This window comes from Rattus norvegicus, chromosome 4 (genome assembly GCF_021556685.1).
Source record: "Rattus norvegicus strain SHRSP/BbbUtx chromosome 4, alternate assembly SHRSP_T2T, whole genome shotgun sequence".
Taxonomy (NCBI): domain Eukaryota; kingdom Metazoa; phylum Chordata; class Mammalia; order Rodentia; family Muridae; genus Rattus; species Rattus norvegicus.
The window spans coordinates 29,328,357-29,344,526 of NC_141537.1; the positions used below are offsets into that span (position 1 = coordinate 29,328,357).

Below are 16,170 nucleotides of genomic sequence, written 5' to 3' on the forward strand. Positions count from 1 at the left end.
TAAAAAAAATCAATCTCTTGACGAATAAAAAGTACACAAATACATGGACTATTTTCTACTGTGTAAGGAAAGATTGAAAAGCCGGTTAACAAGGGTACATCTTGTGCCAATTTTTATGGTATGAATGAAGGGACTGTAGTCAGCCACAGAAAGGCAAACTCAGTTCTGACAGGCCTTGTCCTTCTCCCCAGTTCCCTTTGCCTTGCTAAAAACTATTAGATTGCGTTCCTAAAGCTAGCCACTAAGGTCTGTTCCCTTATTTGGCCACTTCCTGAGGTTGGCTACCAAGGTCCAGCTATCAAAGTACTGAAATCCAGCATCTAGCAGTCAAAAGCCCCTGTTGGTTCACCTAATTAACACACCCAATTAAAGTTAAATGCCTCATGCTAACACAGGGTTTCCCATTTTACCTTTATAAGCCACCATTGGACTGTATACCACATCTGACTCCTCTCTATCCAGAAGCAGTCTACTTTTGTCCATGTGTGCTGCCCCATCTCCCCCGCTCCAGGGACAGGGCAGACAATTACCCCTTTCCTTTCCCCTTGTTCCCTTCCCCTCCTCCCTCGTCCTTTGTTTCCTGTCTTTGTCTCAATTTCCTGCCCTGTCCCACTGGGGAAAATAAATCTCCTTTGTGCTAAGAACTGATCTTGGAGGGTCCTGAGCCAATACCAGTTCCTACCATGAAGATACATTAAACATGTTCCAGCAGGTGGGAAATGTTGGTTAATGGTAACACTTGCCTAACACGTGCAGTGCCCTGAGTTTGATTCCCAACATCACAGACGCTCGATTAAAATGATGAAAATGTTCCAAGGCAAGAGCATAAACATCCTCCCTGTAGTTTAAAGAAATGAAAGATTAAAAAAAATTACAAATACACATAAGATACCTATTTTAAAAGTGTGTCAACTTTTTGTTTAAAGAGCATAATAAATTCAGTGTGTATTTTTATCTCTTGAGCACCACAAATTTGATTTCGATCTGACTTTTCCTATAGAATAAACAAATGCCTTGAATCTCCATGGAGATTCTCTTAGCCAATTTTTAAAGAGATTTGGAGAAAACAGTCTGCTTTACAAAATTTTATTACTTGGGATTAAGCCAGTGAGTTGGTAGTTGACATTACAAGTTGGGCAGTTAAGACCATAAAATTTTAAAATCAATGAAAGGAAAAGCAGTGTTGTTGGTGGGGTTGGTGGTGTTGTTTCTCCCCTTAAAGAGGTGCCTTGTTTTCTGATTAGAGCTCAGCAGGCAGTGGGAACACATCTACCAGAGGTTCCATTTTTATCTTTGCATGCGTGTTGTTAACTAGTTGAAGGAGAATAAAAAGCAGGCAATATAAATGGGAAGGGGGTAGAAGAAAGATAACTTTGGATATTGCAGTTTCCCTATGGATACTTAAGAGAAACAATCAGGGCCATTGCCTCTGTTGGCTCTGATCAGGACAGGGTGATTTTAAAGACGATTTCTGACTGTACCCGCCCATTCATTTGGGGGAAATTATAATTTTTAAATGTTTTTCACCATGTGACAGTTTATTAGTTAAGTTATCAGGTACTTGGAAGACTATAGAGGAAGTTATCCCCTTTGTGTATAGCATTAAAATGTCTAGAAATTAAGCCTTTGGAATACCCAGGTACCAAGCTATGTGAGGCATAGCTACTGTCTGAAACATGACCTTCGAAATACTTGGAATTTGAAGAACAGGATATGTGGTTTATATTGAAATTAATTTGGGAGCAATATATGGCAAAGTATTTTTTCCTATTTGTTTTCTAAACTCTGCGTGTGTTCAAAGTTGAAAGCAAAGGACAAAAGCTTCCTTTGTTCATGACATCAGATTTCAGTGTGTTTTTCTGAAATTGCCAGTAGTTTCTAACTAATGCCTTCATTTTTTATTGGTTATCAAACATTATTTTGGTATTATTTCTATATAAAAAGCCTTAAGAAGACTTCAGTATAATTTCACTCTATTGAGCAAAAAATTGTACAGCTAAAATATACCTTTACTTTTATTTGTATATGGTTTTATAAAAATTACAGGATGTGAAGGCTGTTTTAAGTCAAGGACAGATGTTGAGTAAAAGCTTCTGACTAGGTTTGAAACATGATTAAATAAAACAGCAAAAGTCCCTAGTCAGCTGCACCATGACGAGGAAAACAAGAATGCTGTATAATAACTGAACCTTAGTTTCACAAACAATCTTTCCCAGAAGCGGTACCGTTTGGCATCAAGAACAATAGTAAGAACAGTACGATGAATACAGATGGATTTTCCTATAAAACATGAGACCATAAAAGCTAATCTGTTTCAAAGAACGAGACGTGTGATATTTCCAAATCTGTAATGTAGTCCTACAAAAGTTGAAGACACAAGTTCCTTTTTAAAAGGGAAGGAAAGGTTGGCATGGAACTAACCAGAGAGATTAGAAATAGAAATGGCAGCGCTTTCAAATCCAAAGAAAAGAAGGTTTTTGGAAAAGTTAAAGAAAAAAAAGGTGACTCAAAAATCTAGATTTTTGGACTCAGCCTGGAAGAGGTTCTTGGAATATGATAGGCAGGAGGAGACTTTCTAAAGCCAATCACAGACTTTTCTGAATCCAAACATGTCACGTTACATGGCAAGGGGTGAGGTAAGGTTTTGGGTAAATTTAAGATTGCTAACCAGGTCCATAAAACTATGACATCCTGTATTGTCCGGGTGTCCCCTCACGGTCAAAGTGTTCTTAGGGTGGAAGAGCAATGGAGGAAAGAGAGGACTACATTGCATTTCTCATCCCCGTAACAAAGTACTCAACAAGAAGAATATAGAAAGAAAGGTTTATTCTGGCTTACATTTGAGAGTACAGCCCATCATGGTGGCAGCATGGGAGGAGAGAAACACCTTGTCCACACTCAGGAGGCAGAGAAGGTGGGGTCAGAAGCAGGATTGGGGTGACAAGACCTGTGTGCTAGAGACCCACTTTCTCCAGTTCTGCTTGGGGGCTGACTGTTTCTGGCCTTAGATAGTCTTGTTTGCCATCTGAAGCAATATGGCCATCATGAGAAGGGGACAGCAGTGGACAGATAATAGACCCTCCCCTTTGAGTAACTATAGCAACACAGAATGGGAAGCATTAACAGCCAAGTCCTTGTGTGAGAAATACTGTTGTACTTTTCTATGTTCTCCTTCTTATAAGGTTTAGATTAATCTAATTCTCATGGTTTTCTGGTGCAAACACACTGTTCTACAGATGAAGACTGCCCAAGGTAACACCAGGGCAGAGTTGAACAAGAATGGGTGGTATCTCTTACCATCATGTCAACTACAAGAACTGTCTAGCCTTTTTGAGAAATTGCAATTGAGAAGTTCCAGAACATTTAGATGAATGGTATTCAAAAAAATGTGTACTTGCTTAGATTCAAAAGTTGTCCCCGAACCAGAGGCTCTTGGCAATTGATACCTACTCAGAAAGAGATCAGTTTTATCTAAAATGACATCAACCACAGGAACAGTTGACTGCTGCAAAACAAGACTCCACACTTTTTGTGTACTTTTTGTTTTGGTTTGGTTTGGGACTTTTTGTTTTATTGAGTTTTGCTTGTTTGACTCTCATGAGCTTTATTCTGTTTTGATAAATAACATGAAGTTAGGTGGGTAGGAAGGTGGGTAGGATCTGAAAGGGGTTGAGGAGGGGGGATATAATCAAAAATTTATATGAAAAATAAAATAATGAAAAACTTGTCACCACAGAGACCTGGGATAAGGGAGGCCCTTGAGAATCAATGGGGGCGACCTTAGCTGTGACTCACAGCATTAGGGATTTGGAATCTGAAGAGCCCACCTCCCATAGCCAGGCAGGAACCCTGGGATATCAACCCACCCACAAAACTTTCAACCCCAAATGTATCCTGCCTACAGGGAATGCAGACATAGGAGATGGAGCAAAGACTGAAGGAATGGCCAACCAATAACGAGCCCAACTTGAGACTCATCCAATGGGCAAGCATCAATCCCTAACACTATTAATGATACACTGTTATGCTTGTAGACAGGAGTCTAGCATGACTGTCCTCTTTGAGGCTCCACCAAGCAGCTAACTCAAGACAGATGCAGATACCCACAGCCAAACAGCAGATGGAGCTTGGGGACTCTGATGGAAAAATAGGAGGAAGGATTGACAGCCCTGAAGGGATAGGAACTCCACAGGAAGACCAACAGAGTCAAGAGTCAACTAACCTGGACCCTTGAGGATCTCAGAGTCTGAACCACCAACCAAAGAACAAACATAGACTGGACCTAGGCCTTCCCGCTCATATGTAACAGATGTGCAGTTTGGTCTTCAAGTGGGTTCCGAACGACTGGAGTAGGAGCTATCCCAAAAGCTGTTGCTAGTACCTGGGATATGTTCTAGCTGGGCTGCCTTCTGGCCTCAGTGGAAGAGGAAGCGCCTATCCTCACAGAGACTTTGAAGTGCCAAGGTTGGGGGGTGGCATGGGAGCTTACCCACTCAGGAGAAAGGGGAGGGGATGAGGGAAGGACTCTAGAAGGGGGTGACGGGGAGGGGGGCAGTGATCAGGATGTAAAGTAAGTTTAAAAAGAGATAAAAATAAATCAAAGAAAAAAGTTGTCAACATCGACCATTTCTCTCTCTCTCTCTCTCTCTCTCTCTCTCTCTCTCTCTCTCTCTCTCTCTCACACACACACACACACACACATTTGGAAACCATAGGAATTAATTTTTTTTCTTTCTTAATCTAATAAATACTTTATATGAATCCTTTGACATATTTATCCGCACAGGATGCACATATAAGAGAATACGAGAGAGAATAATTGATGCGTAGAAAAGTCAAATTAGATTAAATAATGACTAGTTTTAGGTACGGAATTTTGCTTTTATCTTTGCCTATAATTAAGATAACCACAGAAGTAACACGGAAAGCGCCCCTTGTAAAACTGTGTGGCTTTGGAGTTAGACCTTTTTTTTCACTTAATGAACATTTGATAGAGTGGCCAAACGAATCTTAAATGTGTCCCTTATGCGTGAGCAGAAGAGCATTCTACACCAAGCCCTAAACCCAGCTCTAACAAGGTGCAAGAGGAATCAGGGAGGCGGGACCCGGAAGGAGGAGGTGGTCTTAGGATATGGCCGGCGGCCAGCGGCCCGATGGATGCTGGGAACTGTAGTTCCAGGCAGCCAAGGTATTCCAGAGCAGGGCCGGGGCAGAGCCTGACTGGCTCCCTGAAGCCTCCGGGGCGGCTTCGCCAGAACGCACTTCCGCGGCAGCGGAGGGAGACCAGGAGACGCTGCTCCGAGTGGGCGATCGGGATGCCCGGGCCGTGAGGAATCGGTAGGTGTGGTCAGGAACGCTCCCATTTCGGAGTATTTTGCAAGTAGTTGAAGGTGTTGCATGAAACGGCGAAGTGGCGGCGAGTCGGCATTTTAAATGTTGCCCACACGGGTGGATGTGGAAAGTGGCTGAGGAGGTATTTGGTACAGCGTTGAAAACGTTTTCGTGCCTTCAGAGGAGTGTGGAAATGTGGAGCCGCGTTGCCGGGGCAGCTGAGGGCTGGGGGCGGGTTGGCGTGGGTGTGAGGCGCGAGCTGCGAGTTGCTATTTTCGACCCCGCGGCTGACGGAGATGGTTGTGTAACGCTGACCTGCTTGAGCTCCCCACGCACCGGGCAGGGGTGGGCTCGCGGCGAGCGTGCGGGGCACTCACGCCATTGGCTGTGCGCAAGCCGCCCCCCTTTCCCTGCTCGGCCGCTCGGGGTCTCCTGAGGACGCGGCTCCCACTGGGGCAAGCAGAGGCGGGGGCGAGCACACGGAGCTGGCGTTGCTGTTCCCCAACATTGCCCTGGCCTGCAAAGGGGCCCGTCTCCACGTCTGAGAACTGCTGCGTTAGGTGACCTCACTGGAAAAGGTTGCCCAGGGGTCCGATTGGTGTCTTTGGTTGTAAAACGAACCTTTCTGACTTTGAAGCAATCGTGCTTGATAACAACTCAAGAATCGTGGACGGGAGGTGGGGAGCCTCAATCTAAATCAGCACCCAGGCCACATCCTGCATAATTACTGTAATAGGGCCAGTGATAAACGCCTGGATCCAGGAAGCTTCCAGGCGTTTATGAGTTTTCACTCATCCTACCTGTTTGAGTTAAATAGTATTTAAAGAGGAAGTCGCTCCTCGTTAGAGATGAGAAAACATACCAAATAGCAGTTTGAGCTAAGGACGATACCATACAGCATAAACTAAAAAGGATGCACTGATTGCAAATTTTAGGTTGTACAATGTAACCCAGTAAAGTGATTTTTTTTTTAATTTTAGCCTTAATTATTCTGAACTTTCAAATCACAAAATAAGACTTATTTTTCTTTTGAGGCTCACATCTAAGAGTGAATAAGAATAGATTGCCTGTGTTATTTTTGTTGTGTTTTTGCTTTTTCATGGTGGTGGTGTTTGAACCTAGGGCCTTCTACAAGATGGGCAAGCATTCTAGCACTGAGCTACACCCCCAACCTTAAACTGTCTTTTTGAAAAACTTACTGTATGCCTGTTTTGTTGCAGCGTTTTATTAAGTCTAGACGATTACTTTTTTCCCCTAATTATGTGTGAATTAAAATAGAGTTTTGAGAGGACTATAGTAATTTGGCGCAATTTTTTTCTACTTTGGTAGGTCCAGATTATCTCTGCTTTGTGTGCAGATGTGCTCCTGTTTCGTCTGAGCTCGCTAAGCTGATTTCGAAGGATCAGGTACACTAAAGGGTTATATAATGTTTCTTCTGTCTGCATCAGGGACGATGCTTTTCTTCTCCAGCAAAATAACAGTGCAGGACCTTTGTGGGTTCGGTGATAGATGGTTACAGTTTCCAAGGACAGCAAATTATAGGTAGAAGGGATGGCCAGAGTTAGCATCAAAAATTAATTTAGTGGCCATGAAACATACATTCTTTTGTAGTGACTCCTTGGAATTGTCCCGGAAAAAAAATTATAATGGTTTCGAGAAATCCAAAAGCACTTAGCCACTATTTCTGCGTCAGCTTTCTTTGAACTCTCTTCAAAGCCAGAGAAAATAATCTTTTGAGAGTATTTTTATTCAGAATGTTACCGGCGATAGCATTGATGGACCAAATTTTCTTCTCTGAAAAGTCGCTCTGGGACAGATGACAAACATGGAGTCACTGTTTTGGGACAGAGTATTTGATTTGATCAGGAACTTTGCCAAAATGAAAGCATGAAAGCGCTGTCATTATTCCTGGATAAATGTTTCTTTCATTTTAAAAAATTGGAGAGACTTTTGGCCAGTAAGGAGCAGAAACAGACAAATAATCTAGAAACAGCCTACATGTTTCAGAGACAGGTGTGGTGACCTGTCCCAATGAAATGAATTCGACTTACGGTAAACCAAATTTATAATTTTCTCAATATCCTAGCCAGATTCATAGGGACCAGCTATGTATTGATTCCTTTGGTCGGTAAGTAATGGAATACTGTCTCTGTGTGTCAGTCGCGAGTACAGCAAACAAAACAGGGATCTCTCTCCTGAAATTCACAATCTGTTGGGAAGGAACAGTTTGTAAACAAGGAATTGTACACATTATCACTGACACCAAAGAAAAAGTAAAACAGAGCTATTTACATCATGTAGCCGGGGATGGAGGAAGGCTGCAGAGAGGGAGAGGGTCAGGTATGTCTCCCCAGCCATAGGACTGGATGTCAGTTAAAGAATATGGTGGGACTGAGGAAGTTCTTAAAGGGTTGGAGAGCTGGCTTAGCAGTTTAGAGCACTTGATGCTCTTTCAGAGGACCTGGTTTGGTTCCCAGCACCCACACGGTAGCTCACAACCGTTTCTCAGTCCAGTTTCAGAGAATCTGACATCCTCTTCCGGCCTCAGACACTGCGTGATGTGATACATAGACGCACATGCATGCAAAACATCCACACACATAAAATAAAAATAAATCTTTAAAAGTAATAGTTTGGAAGAATGCCGTGTGGCCTAGCCCTTAATTAAATTAAAAGCTGGAAACCCTGGATAGTTAAACAGTAGTTACACAGACAGCTGTATAAGGTAAAAGAGGCATGAGAAGAGGCTGAGACTGGGGGGAAAGCCAGAGTGTGTACGCTGTGGGGAGGCTTGAGGCTTCCAGAGAATTTCAGAGAGGCTTTCGTTATTCAGGAAGTGGGAAGCTATCGAGTGTAAAGAAGGGAAGACAGATCTGCATCTCAAACAAATTATTCTGGATACATAATTCATTGACCTAGCGCAAGAAGTCTCAAATTTGATTAAGTCTTAATCTGGAAGTCAGCGATATTCTTTTGGTTTTAACACAAAATATATCATTTCATATCATTCCTCTGTCACCCTGTGAGACATTATCTCACCAGTAGGGTGAGACTTACTACCAAATTATAGATAGGTAGAGTTAAAAACAGGGTAAGAGGTGAAATGACCAAAGAAGTTATAAGATGCTACATTTGTTGCGGTATAATTTAAAAAGCACTGGACTGGCTCCTGGGAGTTCCCACTCCGCGCTCTAGCTAATTCTCTGTCAGCCACTTTCACATACTGTCCTCTTGGTGGGTCTTTACACCTGACGCACACATCGAGTTCTGCAGGCCGTGCTAGCCCCAAGCATTCTATAACCTAGCAGGGCTTCCTGTCCCAGACTCTGCTCACAGGCCCAATACCCAGTTAAGTCATGACTCAACAAACTGGAACCCAAAAACCAGATTTATATGTTAAATGCTCAATGAATAATACAATTAGCTTAAAACCAATTGATAAGGATGTAAGTTCATCTAGACATACAGAATCCTGTACACATCTATCCCTTAAGAATAGTCATAACAACCTATAAATATGCAGAGAGAAACCTTAACTGTTCCTGTAAAAATATAAAAATAAAAAGTATAGTTGTCTATTTCACCGCTTGGTCCGCACAGCGGTGTCTAAGATATCTGCTCAATATCTTGGTAGAAACACATCCCCACTCCTCAGCGACCCAGTGTCTCTTGTCATCACACACTTTCCTATACTCAAACCCTCACATAAAAGAACACACAACACAATAATCTTTGACCCAATTGGTAAGATATAATTGCCCACTTAAACATACAAAGTCCGGTACCATCCATCCCTTAGGAACATTGATAACAACCTGTAAATCCACAGAACAGAATCTTAACATCACCTGCCATGGCTTCTCCTCTCTCTCTCTCTCTCTCTCTCTCTCTCTCTCTCTCTCTCTCTCTCTCTCTCTCTCTCTCTCTCTCTCTCTCTGTCCTGTCTCTTCCTCTCTCTCCTAGTCTCCTCCTCCTCCTTCAAACTTCTCTTCCACCCATCCTTCCTTCTCCTCCAATGACAGGCTTCCTTCTATCCGGTACCTGCCCCTCACCTGTATTTTACAAATTCAATGGGGAGGTGGTTCTGGTGAAGTCATCTGACTTCTGTGTACTAGGTAGCTGTCCTTGGGGCAGTGGAATTAGCATCAAAATACAGATAACTTCTGGGCAAACCACAACGTTTAACAGCTGCTGCCTTGTTGTCTCAGCTGCTTTCTCCCCTCCCTCCCTCCAGTCTCCTCTCCTCTCTAAAACTTTTCTCCCGCCCTTCCCTCTTGTCCAGTGACAGGCCTGTGTCCTGTACCTGCCTTCACCCACATAATGACATCAACCTATAAACATTAATTTTAGCATTTGAACCTGAAGATTTGAGATCACTAATGTTCTTTTTCTGAAACACATTTTATGGTATTTCTCTTGACTCTATAAAACTGTTAGTCCTTGAGAGTTTAGCTAAGCATGTGTCAACATAGCAAGTTCAGAGAACTGAGGCAAAAATTTAACATCAACTTGAAGGAAGCCATAAACACGCAGCACTGAAATAAATGCTGGTCTGCCCATGTTCATTAACATTGTTTGATTATCTGTAGGTTAAGGATTGCTGGAAAATATTAATGATAAATCTATATGTGCTGATAAAGGCTATATATTCTGATCTTGTTCCTCACTGCCTTTGGGTTACAGGAATCAGTGGCATAGGACAGGCTGTTTGGAGAAACACTGATTATTTTGAAATTGTGAGTATCTGTTCGCCATCTCTGGAAACAAGAATGAAGTTGTAATCGCGTTAAGAGTTTGAACGTATTTGCTGCAGGAGTCTTGAAGCTGTAAAAGAAACAGGGATAACCTTTTACTTACTGCTCCCTCTTTACCTGACCCAGGGCAATAACTTTTTCCTAAATGGTGCACTGGCTTACGTTGCTTAATAAAGTAACGGTGATGACTTAATACATGGTAATTATACAGTTGATTAACCATTGGTATTTTTGAATCTGCATGAAACAACATACCTATATTAACATACTAGACCAGTGTCCTTTCGGGGCATTTTGCGTATGCATCGCATGCTGTAAATACTTGTTGCATGACTGACTTCTTAGTCATAGCTATTTCTTTGTCCAGTCCACATTTGTGAATACATCGTATGGCCCTGCTACAAGGCCCACTCCTCATTCATAGAATCCTAAAATGGTTCGTATACCAGGCACTATGGAAATTGCTCATCATATGGGGGGAAACAGATCGACAAAGAACTGGATGGTGGAGCCTGGCGTCATTAAGTATTTCTAAGGCGAGTATTCTCGAACCTGCACCAAGGGCTTAGTGCCGAGCCAAAGTCTTTGTTGCTGAAATTAAGCAAGAAAGGTAGATTTTTTTTTCTAATTTGCATGAAAATTAACCTATATTTTTGCAATTTAATTCTGAAAATTTTCTGACTTGTGATACTGACATATCAAGCACTAGTTAATACTGTGGGAAAACGTAGAACTACCCTTGTTTAATTCGAAAATTTAAGGCCATTTATGCCCAAGCTCTACATTTATATTATACACTTAATGGTGCATTATTATTTGAATACACAGGCATAGAATTTTTGATAGTACAACTACTCCTCCTTTATATGGCCGTATAACGTGATGTTGTTTTCTACAGAGCATTGTGTCTGCTTACTGAAGCATGTGCTGACCTAGTTTCTTAGCATTTCCCTGTGATCATCTTTCCTATCCTGACCTCCCGGGAATATTCTTATACTATCTCAGTAGAGAATATTTGATCCAGGAAAAGATGGTGGATTCTGTGAACCTCATGATATTATATCAGGTATAGAAGTCACTGTCGGGGGCTGAGGATTTAGCTCAGTGGTAGAGCGCTTGCCTAGCAAGCACAAGGCCCTGGGTTCGGTCCTCAGCTCCAGGAAAGAAGAAGGAGAAGGAGAAAGACTAAGACTAAATGTTCCTTTGTTTAAACAAAAAGGTCACTGTCAACTTCACCCCTTCGTCTTGCTTTGAACAACAGCAAAGTAAACATACCCCTAAAATTTGTCTGCTCTGCTGCCTCATGGTGGAAACTATGTTCAAGTAGTGCTTCGAGGTGCATTATAAACTCTGGAGAAAAATCAAATCTGAATCAGATGCTGCTTTATTACAGTTAATCATAGATGGGAGGAGAATACAGCCGTGTAATTAGAGAAGAGAGAAAGGCTATGCTGTCGTTTCGGTTACAGTGCCAAGGTGCTCCGAAAGTGTTCTACCTCAGAATCTGCATTTATCTCACACTAACATTAATAGCTTTATAACTACCAAGTTCTAGAGAGGTCCCCGAAAAGCACTTTTGTCAAATGAAATCATCCAGAAGGTAGGTAGACAGAAATTTCAGCCCAGGGCCTTTTGTTCTCCTCTCCTGTTTGACTGGTTGACTGGAGATGGGCCCATTTCACATGTAAGAATTTTCTGGTGTGCCAGAATTACAGCAGTGAGATGAGCTGGCTTTTTCTCATGTAGTAGTCACTCAGTAAAAGTTGCTTAAACCACTCTAGTGTGCCAAGCACTGCACTGGTCAAGCAGAAAAAGCAGTTGATCATGAATACCCAGCATTTGCTTTCCACAGTGCTTCATAGGTGTTCTAAGTACATGACATTGCATTAACTCATTGGATCCATGATTTAAAAAGTAGGTACTACTTTCTGAGCCAGTTTGCAGACGAGGAGTACGGGCACACGGAATGTCTGTCTGTCAGCCAGGTCAAGAGGCAGCTCTTTAAATCCTGCTGTCCTGCCCCACTCCTCCACACCTTTGCCTTTGGCAGACCCCTCACCCACTGCTTGGGTCTCACCTTACATTACTTAAGCAGAGTTGTAGAGCCTGTAGCTGTTAGCGAGTGTCCTAGCCCTTACTGTAATTTGAATAATTTGTGATTTTTTTTCATTGAATACCTGATATGCAGAGTGGCCCATATACGTATGTTGAGTGAATATTGATGACTAATTTTATATTTTGGGTGCGATGTTACTCTCTTTAATTATGAAGAAAAATAATGATGGCTAAAGATTTTTGGCTTTGTGTGACAAAGTGACAACAACAAAGCACGTGTGTGCACTTGATCTGGGACATATATGCTAATGTTCATTCATACTGTACAGGGAGGAAGCAGGAGTTTCCATCTTCCTTCCTTCCTTCCTGCCTGCCTGCCTTTCTATTGGGATGCGTGGGTGGTGGCAGGGTCTGGTCTAGAACTCAATTTAGAGACCAGGCTGGCCTGAGACATACTGCAGTCCTCCTGCCTCAGAAGTGCTTGGTCACACTGGCTAGCTCCCTCTGTGCACTGGCATTTTCCTGTAAATGTGCTGCCAGTGGGTGGCAGCTCTAGCCGTGCTCTCCACTGTTCCTGATTTGCCCTCTGTGTGTCATCCCCCAGACGAAACACACTGCCCAAGCCCTCCTGCCATGGGCTGCCGAGATGTCCATGCAGCCACGGTCCTCTCCTTCCTGTGCGGCATTGCCTCTGTAGCAGGCCTCTTCGCGGGGACTCTGCTTCCCAACTGGAGGAAGCTGCGACTCATCACATTCAACAGAAATGAGAAGAACCTGACGATCTACACGGGCCTGTGGGTGAAGTGCGCCCGGTATGACGGAAGCAGTGACTGCCTGATGTACGACCGCACTTGGTACCTGTCGGTCGACCAGCTGGACCTGCGCGTCCTCCAGTTCGCCCTGCCCCTCAGCATCCTGATCGCAATGGGTGCCTTGCTGCTCTGCCTGATTGGGATGTGCAACACGGCCTTCAAGTCTTCGGTGCCTAACATCAAACTGGCCAAGTGTCTGGTCAATAGTGCAGGCTGCCACCTGGTGGCTGGACTCCTGTTTTTCCTGGCAGGTACCGTGAGCCTCTCTCCATCCATCTGGGCCATCTTCTATAACAGCCATCTCAACAAGAAGTTCGAGCCGGTCTTTACCTTTGACTATGCAGTGTTTGTCACGATCGCTAGCTCAGGGGGTCTGTTCATGACTGCTCTTCTGCTGTTTGTTTGGTACTGTGCATGCAAGTCTTTGTCCTCTCCTTTCTGGCAGCCACTGTACTCCCATCCTCCTGGGATGCACACTTACTCACAGCCCTATTCATCACGGTCCCGCCTCTCTGCCATTGAAATTGACATTCCGGTAGTTTCACATAGCACTTAACAGTTATAATTAACTGCTCAAAGTGTGTCTGGTAGCCTCACAGCCCCCTGCATAACGAGCCTTTTTGGACCTGTGTACATTTTTCCTTTGTTCCTTACCCATCAGTGGAGCCGCATTTGTATATCTTGGTAGAAAGGAAGGCTGCTAGACTTTATGAGGTACATGGTTCATTCTTCTAAATGTGAAACATTCCTTTTATCTTGCTTCTAAGACCAAGGGTCTTTGGCCTCCTTGTTGATGTCTGTGATCAGTCACTTAGGTGAGAGGGCCTGTGATAACGACTGAGGCAATGAAGACGGCATACTGAGCAATGCTGTTTGATCCTTACCGATATTTCAGATTGTGCATCGTCTCCGATGACTTAAAAGTGAAAGGGGCAGTTTCAGATTTCAGGAGTCTCGGTCAGATACGGCTAGTGCTTGTCTTCACACTCTACCAGCCTGAAGGTATAATTTCGTTCTCTCTTGGGACTAATCGAGTAGGGCATCTGTATACTGAAGATTAGTATCTTCTACCTCATTTCAGTGAAAAGCAGAACGTGGCTTAAATGATGACAGAGTAAGGCTAACATTTAAACACAGTTAACGTTTGACTTCTTTGTTGGTTTCACGTAGGGTCTTGCTGTGTAGCCCTGGCTGGCCTAGAACTCACTCTGTAGACCAGTCTGGACTCACACGTGACCGTTCTCCAGCTTGCCTCCTGAGCACTAACTACCGGCATGCCCCACTCTTGTGTAACACCCCGTAAGTTTTAGTTACTGATTATATCGCCGGAGTTAAAAGGCTGTCAGGAGACAGCATGTCGCTTCATTCAAAGCAAGAATCCCTTTCCAGATACCCTTCCTTCAGGTAGTGCTCATGCCCTGGGCAAGCTCTTAGTGCCTAAGACAAATGAATAAAAGGTTGTTGAAGCCAAATGGTTGTCTTTTAGACACAAATGCTAGGGCACAGGAGGCTGTCGGTCAGTGTCAGCGCCAAAGATTCATTTGGTGGCTCCTATTTGAGTTGTGGCTTTGCTCTGTTCAGTTTCTGCTTCTAACACTGCTTCACACTTGAGCAAGTGCTTTAGAGGATACACAAACAGGAGAAGTAGCCATGTAGGAGTTTTGCTCTAACACACCTGATAACCAGTGGGAAGTCTGACTTTACGGTAGCTGGTAAACTTCAGGCATTGACTGAGGAATGTGTTTCACCTGAAACATGTCTTTCTGACACAGCCAACCTACGTACACCACCAGCGGTAGCCTGGACTCTGGGAATTCACTTTAGTATGTCTCCTCCCGTAGCTCACAAGCTGTAATAACGGCCTCAGATCATGAGAATGGGCGAGATAGGAGAGAGATTAAATTATACCTGTTCTACCTCTGAAACTAAGATGAGATATTAAAGAGGGATAAGTTTTAAAAATATCTCTTCCGATGTGACGTCAAATGGATAAAACCATTTAGTACTAACCTCCCACTTTGACATTGAGAGATGTTGGGTCTTAACTATTAGGAATTTGAGCTGGTCACTAATTGGTATGATGTCCACTTACTAGCGTTGTGTTTTGTAAGGATTGTGGAATATTACAGTCAAGAGTTTTTTACAAGCAGCTGATTTTACGGTAACAGTCTATGATGCCACCTTTCCAAATCTGAGTATTTCTGTAGAATATGTAGTACTTTTCCCTAAGTCCAACACTACTACTTTATGTAGGCAAGTAAATCCAATTGTATAATTTTTAAAAACCGTCAGTACAAAGCATGCATTTCTATGTGTTTTTTGTTTAAATTATGGCTTCTAGTCTTTTCCACCTCCGCCTTTTCTCATTCATAAGTAAAGCTGAGTGTTGGTCCTGTTGAAGTTTTGAGATTAATACTAGTTTTCTTCCCTTTTATTAACTAATCTTAGTTCTTCTCTCACTAAACTGTTTTCAGAAAGATTAAAAATCCCGCCATGCCTTGGCGTTAGTATAAAGAGATAAAAGCAGGGCCAGGTGTAGTGGCTTTTGACTTTACCACCAGCACTGAGGAGGCCGAGACAGGTGCATCTCTGGAAATTCCGGTCTCCATGGCAAGTTCCAAGCCAGTCAGAGCCACACAGAAAGACCCTGTCTTAAAAACAAAATTAGGGAAAGAAAAAAAAAAGTGGACTCAGCCATGAGGACACTAGACAGTTTTCAGCTCACAGGATTGTAACTACAGGCATTAAGCTTTCTTATGAGAATTTTTTGGCATTACCATCCATAGCCTCCAATTACTGCTTATTACAAATTCGCTCAGGAAGAGAAACAGCTGTTTCAGTATTATCTTTTTAGTGTTCCAGATTGGGCATAAATAGTGCTTTTTAGAGCCATCAAAGGAAAGCATGTATTTACAATCCTTCTGAGTCACTGCCGGGGCTGTTCTTCAGATGGGGTGGGTAACGTCTTTTGTTGCTAAAAAGCTGTTGGTTTTGAAGGCCTTCCATGGAGCCAGTGTGTCAGACAACCTTGAATGTGAGATGGCGCAGCAAGTCTGTGTCACCCACCTTTGGGAGAAGAGTAAGCCTAAGATCCCAAGTTCACTCTGCGTGTACATACGCCCTGTGATGGATAGCGTGTGCTGTAAACCACAAGGTAGAGACCTCAGTGGGTGTGCTGTGCTGCTGCCTCACGTTTATTAAAAGATGTATTTTTACAA

At 43.1% G+C, this 16,170-nt stretch overlaps 1 protein-coding gene across 3 annotated transcripts; it reads left to right on the forward strand.

The window, feature by feature from the left end:
* The first annotated feature begins 5,253 nt into the window (after positions 1-5,253).
* On the forward strand, positions 5,254-16,170 carry Cldn12 (claudin 12). Of its 3 annotated transcripts, none has more exons than XM_087658579.1 (4): positions 5,254-5,473; positions 6,661-6,737; positions 10,015-10,067; positions 12,745-16,170. In XM_087658579.1, exon 4 carries the CDS (start codon positions 12,774-12,776, stop codon positions 13,506-13,508), a length of 735 nt encoding a protein of 244 aa, XP_087514705.1. In that variant the 5' UTR covers positions 5,254-5,473; positions 6,661-6,737; positions 10,015-10,067; positions 12,745-12,773; the 3' UTR covers positions 13,509-16,170. The 3 variants fall into 3 exon arrangements, with proteins under 3 accessions (XP_087514705.1, XP_087514704.1, NP_001094283.1); XM_087658578.1 differs by having other exon boundaries at positions 5,254-5,337; NM_001100813.1 differs by lacking the exons at positions 5,254-5,473; positions 6,661-6,737.